Source organism: Sprattus sprattus (assembly GCF_963457725.1).
Source record: "Sprattus sprattus genome assembly, chromosome: 10".
Taxonomy (NCBI): domain Eukaryota; kingdom Metazoa; phylum Chordata; class Actinopteri; order Clupeiformes; family Clupeidae; genus Sprattus; species Sprattus sprattus.
The window spans coordinates 13633941-13645254 of record NC_137908.1 but is presented as its reverse complement, the minus strand read 5'-3'; the positions used below and the strand labels follow the sequence as shown (position 1 = coordinate 13645254).

General features: G+C 42.6%; 1 protein-coding gene across 1 annotated transcript; it reads left to right on the top strand.

Moving 5' to 3' along the window:
* The first annotated feature begins 238 nt into the window (after positions 1-238).
* LOC308371625 (intermediate filament protein ON3-like) lies at positions 239-5167 on the top strand. The gene is made up of 9 exons (XM_080846601.1): positions 239-693; positions 2004-2212; positions 2371-2431; positions 2535-2630; positions 2806-2970; positions 3341-3466; positions 3836-4056; positions 4289-4344; positions 4490-5167. The coding sequence occupies exons 1-9, from the start codon at positions 286-288 to the stop codon at positions 4636-4638; spliced, it is 1491 nt and encodes a 496-aa protein (XP_080702727.1). The 5' UTR covers positions 239-285; the 3' UTR covers positions 4639-5167.
* The last annotated feature ends 6147 nt before the right edge of the window (positions 5168-11314 follow it).

The window sequence follows — 11314 nt, the reverse complement described above, 5'->3', positions numbered from 1 at the left end:
CTATTGTTGTATCTCAACGCCCATATTAAAGTGTCTCTCTATGTTTCCAGTGGTCTTTGATGAGGTGTGTTTTACCGCCTTCACCTACCTGTCCAACAGGTAGGGTGTGTGAGTGTAAGCAAAGGTTTGGGTGTGTCTGCTAGTCCCCTCCCCTGGGTGCCGTTTTTAAAAGCCTGCGGAGAGCAGTGCGGAGACACACAGAGGGACTTTGACTCTCATTTGTGAAGTAAGCCTCCACTCCTCCTCCTCCATCTTCTCCGTCTCTCTCTCACACATACAAGCAGCATGGAGTTCAACAGGACCGTCAGCTACCGCTCCAGCCCCGTGGTGAAGAGAAGCTTCAGCAGCCAGTCGGCTGCCGCCCCCGGCGGCTCATCCCGTGTCAGCTCCGTCTCAGTGCGCCGCTCCGGTGTGGGGTCCAGCATGGGCGGTGGATTCGGTGGTGGAAGTGGTTTCGGTGGTGGCAGCGCCGGTGGTGGCAGCTACAACTTCAGCAGCAGCAGCATGGGCGGCGGGTACGGCGGCGGGTTCGGCGGCGGCTTTGTGGGAGCGCCCATCACCGCTGTGACCGTCAACCAGAGCCTGCTGGCCCCCCTTAACCTGGAGATTGACCCCAACATCCAGGTCGTGAGGACACAGGAGAAGGAGCAGATCAAGACCCTCAACAACCGATTTGCCTCCTTCATCGACAAGGTGAGCGTTGTTCTGTCTCACACTCCTTCTGTCAATAACAAAGTGTTTGTCCCTCTCTATCACACACTCTGTCATCTCTTATCTTTATGGTAGCAGTATACCAACTGTAAACAAGATTGTGTTTTTTATGTTAATTCACATCTTTTAGCTTAGTCAGTATATCCACAATAATACAATATTCTGTGTTAGTGCGTCTCAGGCATGGTGCCAATGTGCCCGGGTTAGGCACCACTTCATGCCCACTGCAGAGCGTAAGCCATGTGTAGACATCAAATATTATGGCCAGATCCTGTGACCTGTGGACACACCTGTATAAACATGGGCGTAGCTCAGGCAGTCAGTATGACTCATCTGAAGTGAAGTGGAGAGTGAATGTGTGTGTGTGTGTGTGTGTGTGTGTGTGTGTGTGTGTGTGTGTGTGTGTGTGTGTGTGTGTGTGTGTGTGTGTGTGTGTGTGTGTGTGTGTGTGAGTGTACATGTGAGCTGATCAACCCTCACGACCCATACTGTGATAGGGAGGTAAAGTTCATGTGCAACACTCAAATTCCACAGCTTCGAGCAAAGGGTATGTGTGCGTGGTTGAGCATGAAAGTACATCATGCCTCTGGGCAGGCAACAAGACACACCCTTAGGTGCAAACTTGTGTTGTGTGTGGTCGGAAGCCACACCTGTTTTTGGAAGTGTCTGAATTACTCATTAGGCAAAAGCAATATGTCAGTGATGAATGAGGATGATATGCACACACACACACACACACACACACACACACACACACACACACACACACACACACACACACACACATACACATCATCAGCTGATATTTACCAACAGTTTTGTAATATTTACTGTTGGGAAAGCGCAAAATTCAGGTGGTTGACTAAATTAAGGGTGTAGAAAATGTAATTCCTTTTCACCTGGACTTTGCACACCTTGCAACCCATGTCTGCAACCCAGAGAGAGTGCACCAGAAATAGAGTAGAAGCACTGTCCTCCTTTCACACACACACACACACACACACACACACACACGCACACGCACACACACACACTTTCAAAAGTGAGGGCGTGGATGGTGACACAGAAGAAAATAATCTTACTTTAGCCATGCTCATACTTGCACAGTCTACTCCCCCTCCCCCTCTCTGTACACACACAAAAATATGACATGTTTGGTTCTTCACTTACACATATTTCACATGTAGTTCCCTAATATATATTGCTAATGGCGACTAGATCGGATTCAAAGTGTGAGCCAGTACACACACATTTCTCTGAATTTCACTAAGTATATGTGAATCTTCCTTCAGGTGCGTTTCCTGGAGCAGCAGAACAAGATGCTGGAGACCAAGTGGAGTCTCCTGCAGGACCAGACCACCACCCGCTCCAACATCGATTCCATGTTTGAGGCCTACATCGCTAACCTTCGTCGCCAGCTTGACGGTCTGGGCAACGAGAAACTCAAGCTGGAGGGAGAGCTGAGGAACATGCAGGGCCTTGTGGAGGACTTCAAGAAGAAGTGAGTTAGCCTTCTTGCTAATATCAGTTTAAACACTGCAAAAGTTAATAATATGGCACACTCAATGAAGCTCAAGCTAATGCTAGGGTCTTGTGCCAGTAGCCCAATGGCTATAGACTAGATATTCCTAAAGCTAATCTAAATGCTGATGGATGCAGGTATGAAGAGGAGATCAACAAGCGTGCTGGTGCAGAAAACGACTTTGTGCTTCTCAAGAAGGTAAGACACCGAAATATCAACCTTTTAAACTTTTAAAAACCTTTTAAAATCAATTTTAAAGTTTTAAAATGTCATAATTGTCCTGCTCTTTCCCATCTCTCAGGATGTAGATGCCGCCTACATGAACAAGGTAGAGCTGGAGGCTAAGGTCGACGCCCTGCAGGACGAGATCAACTTCCTCAGAGCCGTTTATGAGGCAGTAAGTCAATTACTTCTGTTTTTACGACAGATTATACTACGTATACTTTCTTAATCACCATCGGGAAATAGCATAATCATCATCATCATGTTAGGTGCACTACTTTTCACAACAGCCTTGCTATCTCTGCCATGTTTTTTTAAAACATTACCTCATCCTCTTGTTTGCTCCACAGGAGCTGCGTGAGATGCAGTCTCAGATCAAGGACACATCAGTGGTGGTGGAGATGGACAACAGCAGGAACCTGGACATGGACTCCATTGTGGCTGAGGTCAGAGCCCAGTATGAGGACATCGCCAACCGTAGCCGAGCTGAGGCCGAATCCTGGTACAAACAGAAGGTGAGAAAAATGAATGCTTTGTCTTCCTTTCAAATACATACAAGCGCACACGCACACATATTCCAGGTTACGGCAGCAATGTCACCTGCTTTGTGCAGACAAGCACAGTCCCACATTAGACTTAAACAGGCATGAGAACCAGGTGTGCTAGCAAGGAGGCTAAAACCCATGAGTGCTAACGTCTGTCACTAGGACGCCTCTTAAAGTGTGGAGATATACCCACTACACAACACTGTACCTTCGGGCTACCATTACATATACTAATATATACTAATGGCCAGACAATGGCAAAAGTGGCATTTTGTTCATATTTACCAGTGTGTTTGACTCTAACCAATTTCAACATCTCTCACCCTGTGTTGCCCATCAGTATGAGGAGATGCAGTCATCCGCAGGCCAGTACGGAGAAGACCTGCGCTCCACCAAGGCCGAGATCGCCGACCTCAATCGCATGATCTCTCGCCTGCAGAACGAGATCGAGAATGTCAAATCACAGGTAACTACACAAGCTGATCCTAATCCAGTCGTCTTCAAACCATTAACATTTCGTAGAATTTGAATAAATATAATCCAAAATGCTTTCTCAAGCAGAAAAAGAGATTTGGACAGGAAATTAAAATGTTTGCACTTCAAACTTCACAAGAGCTTATTATTATGTTTATTGAATATAAAAATCAGATTGTATCACATCTGCATTCTTAGAAAAGAAAATAACTAGGCATCTAGCTAGTGAAGCTGTATTGTCAGACTTGTCTGGTATATGTGCCCCAGTCGGAGTATCCTTTAAAGCTTTTTTCAGACATTCAAAACGTTCTCTTTTTTTCTCTCCTCCTTTCCTTTCTTTTTGCTCTCATTCCTTTTGTAGCGTCAAAACCTTGAGTCCCAGATCGCAGAGGCAGAGGAGCGCGGGGAGCTGGCTGTGAGAGATGCTCGTTCTCGAATCAAGGACCTGGAGGAAGCCCTCCAGCGTGCCAAGCAGGATATGGCACGGCAGGTGCGCGAGTACCAGGAGCTCATGAACGTCAAGCTGGCCCTGGACATCGAGATCGCCACCTACAGGAAGCTGTTGGAAGGAGAGGAGAACAGGTGAGGAGAGGGTTCTTCTTGAGCTCACTTTCATGCTTGCTATTGTATAATCTATATTCAATGCCCAGCTTTTAGATTCAGTTTGATACATATTGGTCTTTACCTTATTATCTGTGTTTTCACAGTCAGTGTGATGTGTATTGATAATAGTAATGCCTTTTTCACAGATTAATGTATCCATGTCTTTTACGTAAGTTTGGAAGTTTAATTTATAAAATGTGTTTTTCTACAGACTTACTTCAGGTGGTTCCAGTGCTACCATCCATGTCCAGCAGAGCAGTGGTGGAAGTAAGACAAACCCCATTACTCATAAATGCTTACTAGTGAATAAGCTAGTGTTACTGTACCATTCAAACTTTTCTTAAACATATGAATGACAGCATATATGATTGTCCGAATTACTAATTTAATTTTCGTCTCTTTCTCTCTCTAGGTCTCTCAAGTAGTTACGGTGGTGGCTATAGCAGTGGTGGAAGTGGCAGCTATAGCATTGGTGGCGGTGGCGGTTATGGCATTGGTGGGGGTGGTGCCACCATCACCAAATCCTCAGTGTCGTCATCCAGCAGTTCACGACGTTACTGAAGAGGACCAAAACGCCCACACTAACTCAACTCTGACTCCCTAGACTTAACCTTTAACATTTTATTACCAGGCATTTTCCATTCACTGCACTCACTGATATACCATATGATTTCTCTTGACCCCAAAGTCATCAGTTTACAGTGGCATAAAATATTTAACAAGAAGTTAGCAAGCCAATCCGAGGCCATCTGATGTGGGAGATGCTACTCTGGGGCTCCACCCTTATGTCCCACAGCTAGTTTGTTCCTGTTCTCAGGGTTCTAACCATTTACAGGTTGTGTGGTGAAACAGGTCAATCCCTTTGTTGTGGTCATGAGAACAAAAAAAATGTTTTCTGATGGGAAAAAGTTGAAAACTAGGTTTATGTCATGTGGCTCAGAAAATGCATAATGCAGGTACAGCCCCTACTCCTCCTATCCACTTGTGGTGACCCCCTCCCTCGGTCCTAATGCCACAATCTCTCCTGACAATGACACTAAAGAGAAACACTGTTGTAACCAGGTTTATTTTTGATCAGAACATCTCCCAAATAAATCTGAGATTCAAAGACATTTTCTTGTGTTGTGGTGTATCTTTTCTCTATCGTGTCTGGGTTTGCAAAATGATTTAGTGCATACTACTATACAACATCGATAAATAGCAGACTTGGAGGTATCAGAGCTAGTTATAGCAGTGCAATACAAAGGGTTGAGTGAACATAATAATAATGATATAAAACACAACACAGCTTCAAGAGCTACTGAATACATCTAAATTCTAACCATTAGTGCAATATAGGCACTGTAGAGCATATAAAATGCAGCGAGCAACTGCTGTGTGAAAGAGTAGTTCAAGTTCCAAAGCTTTCACCAGTAGAAATATTCATGCACAATCTGTCTTGCTACACTGGCTTTCTACAGGTGTCAAAACACTGCCATGGCTTGTGGATTGCTTTAAACAGTAGCATTCAGGTGCACTAAACAGGCAGGAAGATGAATCAAGACCTTGCAAAGCGCTGAACCTTTTACCGCCATTACATTAGGTAGCGGTTACTTGTAGCGAACCACTCCTGAGAGATTCTCCCACCGCTGTGGCTGACATTTGCTGGTGATCAAAGTGCTACAGGCAAAATGGGGAAATTAATCTGTTAATTTGGGCTGTTACTGAGAACTCAGTTGGCTATATGCTATGGGTGCTGATTGTGAGGTCTAATTCAATTAACCCAGCTTTTAAAACCTTACAATCAGAGTGTTTACTCAACTGTCTTTGAAGAGGATTCTTTAATTTTTTTCTTGTTGCCTTATAGTTATTCAGTACTCCAATTCAGATTTATTTATAGATGTAAATCTTTGTCTGAAGGATACCAGAAACTGCACTGCACTGAATGGACCTGACCAAGCATTCATTACATAAAAAAAAAAAAAATGGGTTAATGTCATCATTTTCTGTGTTCTGTCTGCCTCAAAGGCTTGGAATTCACAACATTTCTTCTACATTCAGTGGTAATTAATCTGCTATTCACAATCAAAATGCATCTGGGATTTAAGTTCTCTTACAGTTTTTCACTATTGCTAACACCCGTTTTTCAAATAATAACGGCTTTCTCAAAACTGCACACAGAAAACTGAAAACCTCACACACAAAATGCTAAACCTGTCACTCCCTTTGCAAGATGACTCTTTGCTATCAAATCTCTTAACTGTTCACAAAATGGAACTCGTGTTTTCATTTGGTACACACAGCCATATTTTCAAAACACACACACATACATTCATTTAGTACACACAACTAAGCATTTGCTGCACACTACCAAGCATTTACAGCACACAGAAGTGCAAAATTGAAAACACAATAATCGAAATGGAACACACCATAATGAATGACAATCTTGACTCTGGAATTTCTCCTTTTGTAAAAAGTCTCAGTGTAGGCCTACATTTTTCATAGTCAAACATAAAACAACACACAAATATGCAGCAAAAAAAGATTTATTTCGCTACACACAGAGAACAGTAGTGTACTGTAGATGGAGAACAGGTACAAAATCTATTTGCCTTGTGTACTGTAATACTGCATATCAATAGAATACAGTGTGCTCACAGTATATCTATTTTGCAGTACTGAAAGAAAACCACACTGTGGAGGAAGAACACACACTTTCAATATTTTTTTAAAGCAAAGTAGCATTTTGCAGGAGATATAAAGGGTTTTGCATTTTGTGTTAGTTGTTTTGGGATTTGTGTTTAGAGTTTTGAGAAAACGAGGCATGCTTTCAAAAAATGTGTCTAAGCAATTGAGAAAAACTGTGAGCATTTTGTATACAATATAATGTCAATACAATCTAGTGTTTGGTGGAGACTGAAATTGTAAATATGGTTTGTAGGAACAACGGCATCACACGGTTTATAGTACTGTACTGTTCTCTGTGTGTACTGGAATAAAACTTTTTTTGCTGCATATTTGTGTGCTGTTTCATGTTTGACTATGAAAAATGTAGGCCTACACTGAGACATTTTACAAAAGGAGAAATGGCTTATTCTCGAGTCATTGTCATTGTCATTCATATGGTGTGTTCCATTTCGATGATTGTGTTTTCAATTTTGTACTGCAATGTGCTGTAAATGCTTGGTAGTGTGCAGCAAATGCTTAGTTGTGTGTACTCAATGATTGTATGTGTGTGTCATTTGAAAACATGGCTGTGTGTACCAAATGAATACATGAGTTACATTTTGTGAACAGTTAAGAGATTCTTAAAACTGTAAAACCCTTTGATCAGACATCATGTCAAAATTCTAGAATTCATCTGCATCACTCATGACATCATCGGCTGAGAGCTCTACTTTGAGAGTTCTACTTGGCACATTCTACTTTGAGAGTTCTACTTGGCACATTCTACTTTCACTCACTTTGACTTGACTGCCAAAGAAACAACATTAGAGAGCGCTTTCTGCCTGCTATTTAACCATTTAACATTGATTCACTGTTTGGATTGAATTTTAAACCTTGTGATTTTGTGTTTTAACATCTTGTGAGGCACAAAAGAGTTCATTTTGTAACAGTAAGAGTAATCAATTGAGTTCATCAAACTGCTGAAGATGGAGTCGCGTGGCTGTTTCATGGATGCCCTGAGGGCTGCATTTTCCAGCATCAGGGACAAGATCCGCAAGAGAGGAGTCAAACAGAGGCGGAGAAACTACCGTATCAGTAAGAAGCAGGCCATGGAGAGGATGGACCAGGACAGGAGCAGAGGACTGAAGGCGACAGTGAGACCTGAGGTGGAGGTGGTGAGGTCGAGAGCTCGACTTGAGGCCTCAGGATGGAAGCCGAGGGGGGAAGAGGGAGAAGTAGTGAAGAGCAAAGTCCAGGAGAAAATGGACACCACCCTCCAGGCTTTCCAGGAGAGTCGTAAGCCCCAGAGGGTCCAGTTAAGAGCCCAGAAACAAAAACATCTGGATGACAGCAAGATATTGCCCAAGGAGGAAGTGATTGCTGAAGTCCTAGAGGTGCAAGTCGAGGCACTAGTAGAAAAAAGCAGTGGTCGTGGGAACACAAAGACCAATACCCTGAGTAAGAACATGGAGAACACACAGTAGAAGGAGGTAATGTAATTCAGGAGCGATTGAAAGGATGACTGATCATATTTTTCTTTTACCCTTTCTGCAGCCTGCTTACCCCTGACAGGCAAGAAGGCCTGTAGCCAGAAATGGCTAGATGCGGTCCTGGAAGGGATACCAGTGGTCCAGGACAACATGGGGAAGCGTAAGTGAAATAGAGTAGCATAGTAGGAATGGAACAGACTACAATATACCTATGGCTGACCATATTTCGCTTCACTTTTTCAGCACATGTTTAAAGCCATAATCTATGATTGATCATATCTTTGTTTGACATTTGTCTATAGGCTGCGTACCTGTAAACTGCACCCTGACAGGCAAGAAGGCCTGTAGCCAGGCATGGCAGGACGTAGTCCTGGAAGGGATACCAGTGGTCCAGGACAACATGGGGAAGCGTAAGTGAAATAGAGAATACACAGATTTGCCAAAAATACATTCTTATTTTAGTAATATGATAATGCATATCAATTATCAAATGATCACATTATACTTCTCAGCCGCCTTTATATGATTAAACCAGTATTTATCATTTTGGGGGGTTAACACTAGGACATTAATTGTACATGACTGCCTCGATAATGAAATATATTTGACATTTATCAGAGAGCTATTTCTGTGATGGTGAGGAAGAACCTATGGAGAAGAGGGAGCAGGAGATGAGCCTGGCTGAGCAAGAGGAACCTCCTGTCCCTGTGGAAATAAGTGAGTTGAGAATAGAGATTGGAGGAAGAAAGATTTGGCAAATGAGGGGTTCTGACAAGGGTATTCTTAAGATGTGCCAGCCATTTGTGAAAGCAGTCTTACATACATGTACAGGACACACACTTGCCTTTTGCTTGTGGAGTCTGTCACTGAGTCTTGTTTCATATGAGTGGTAGTTATACAGGCAAGAAGTTTAGTTGTGATTTAGTTTACAGGCAAGATGTTTGGTTGTTTAATTGAGGATTTATGTGAACCAAGCTGTGCCGTGTATCTCAAACGTATTTTGAATGGATGTCTTGTGTTAATGAAAGGCACTGACTCAAGCATCTCAACACTGTCTGAATTGGGAAAGAATGACCAAATGGAGGACAAAGTCCCAACTGGAAACAAGGATCAGGGAGAGGCCCAAGGAATGGACTTGTTTGGCCAAGCAGGAACTCACTGCAACAACTCTGATCGCAGTGAGTCAATCAAGAAGCCCAACATTTTCTTCCCTAACCCAGGGTGCTGCACTTTGACTGCAACTAAATGAAACTAACTGACCATTTTTCTTATGTCTTGAAAATGTTGCAGGGTGGCTGGGCCCTGTCAATGTGGACGGCCTGGCAGAGAGAAGGGTGTCTGACTTAACGTATGAGCAAACTAACAACTACCTCAGCTACAATAACATGGGTAAGTCAAAAATACAAGTCATTGCAAGGATAAAGTCATTGAAATAATCAGTTCTAGAGATGTAGCATACATTGCGTCTTTTGTTTTAGAGAGATCAGTAAATAGAATGAATGCATGTACTCTTTGACATCATGGCACAGGTTATGATGATGGACATCTGTCTCCGCCGTGCGTCACATCTGTTTACTCAAGTAAGGCCCAAGGCATGAACCTGTTTGACCTAGCAGAAACTCACTGCAACAACTCTGATCGTAGTGAGTCAATCAGAATGATTACAAGAAGCCCAACATTTTCTTCCCTAACCCAGGGTGCAGCACTTTGACTGCAACTAAGTGACACTAACTGACCATTTTCCTGATGTCTTTTTTTATAAATGTTGCAGGGTGGCTGGGTCCTGTCAATGTGGATGGCCTGGTAGAGAGAAGGGTGTCTGACTTAACGTATGAGCAAACTAACAACTACCTCAGCTACAATAACATGGGTAAGTCAAAAATACAAGTCATTGAAATAATCAGTGCAGATGTAGCATATGTTGTATCTTTTTTTTTTAGAGAGAGATCAGTGAATAGAATGAATGCATGTACTCTTTGACATCATGGCACAGGTTATGATGATGGACATCTGTCTCCGCTGTACGTCACATCTGATGACTGCAGTAAGGCCCAAGGCATGAACCTGTTTGACCTAGCAGAAACTCACTGCAACAACTCTGATCGCAGTGAGTCAATCAGAATGATTACAAGAAGGCCAACATTTTCTTCCCTAACCGAGGGAGCAGCACTTTGACTGGAACTAAGTGAACACTAACTGACCATTTTGCTGATGTCTTGAAAATGCTGCAGGGTGGCTGGGTCCTGTCAATGTGGACGAGTTGGCAGAGAGAAGGGTGTCTGGTCTTGAACACCTGAACACCTTCTCCAACTACAATAACATGGGTAAGTCAAAAATACAAGTCATTGCAGTTGAAATAATCAGTTCTTCAGATGAAGCATATGTTGGTTTTTTTTTTAGAGAGAGAGATCAATGAACTGAACTAATTCTGGTACTCTTTTACATCATGGCACAGGGTATGATGCCTATGATGGACATCTGTCTCCATACGTTACATTGGATGACTGCAGTGAGGCATCGGGAGGCTACTCCTACATCCATTCAACTTTCACATTTTTCAATCAAATTTGTGAATAAAAACAGAAAGTGAATGGACAGTGATGGTGACAAAATGCTATTATTATTTAATTATTACAGTTTTTTTCGATTGCTAAAACTCGTTTTTTGCAAGCATGTCTCGGTTTCTCTTAACTCTTGAGAAAAGCCGTTATTGTTTAGAAAAACGGTTTTTAGCAATAGTGAAAAACTGTAAAGCAACATTATGTAACAATTTTACCTTAAAATAATAGCTTCAAAATCATTTTGGTCGTTCACTGACTTGTAATACTGAGAATGGCATCTGTGCCACTGCCACAGCACATGTGGTATTGGGCTATGCAACTTTGGGGGACAGGGCACGAGCGCTCTAGTGAGAACTACGTAAAGCTTTATGGCACCACCTCACTTAACTAGACCCATCTGTTAGCAATAGCACAGTATTCTCTGTATGGACACCATGGAATAAACAGAGGAAGATTTTGTCAGAGGAAGCATGAAAGAGAAAAATATATAATAAATAAAACTAGGCAGTCATTTTTGTGTGAGCTGATATTACACCT

What these genes read in the sequence shown, in the direction of transcription:
- LOC308371625 (XM_080846601.1), top strand. Translation starts at nt 286, where the DNA reads ATGGAGTTCAACAGGACCGTCAGCTACCGCTCCAGCCCCGTGGTGAAG. An exon ending in TTGCCTCCTTCATCGACAAG is followed by an intron (nt 694 to 2,003) that starts GTGAGCGTTGTT and finishes ATCTTCCTTCAG; the next exon opens with GTGCGTTTCCTGGAGCAGCA. An exon ending in TCGAGAATGTCAAATCACAG is followed by an intron (nt 3,467 to 3,835) that starts GTAACTACACAA and finishes TTCCTTTTGTAG; the next exon opens with CGTCAAAACCTTGAGTCCCA.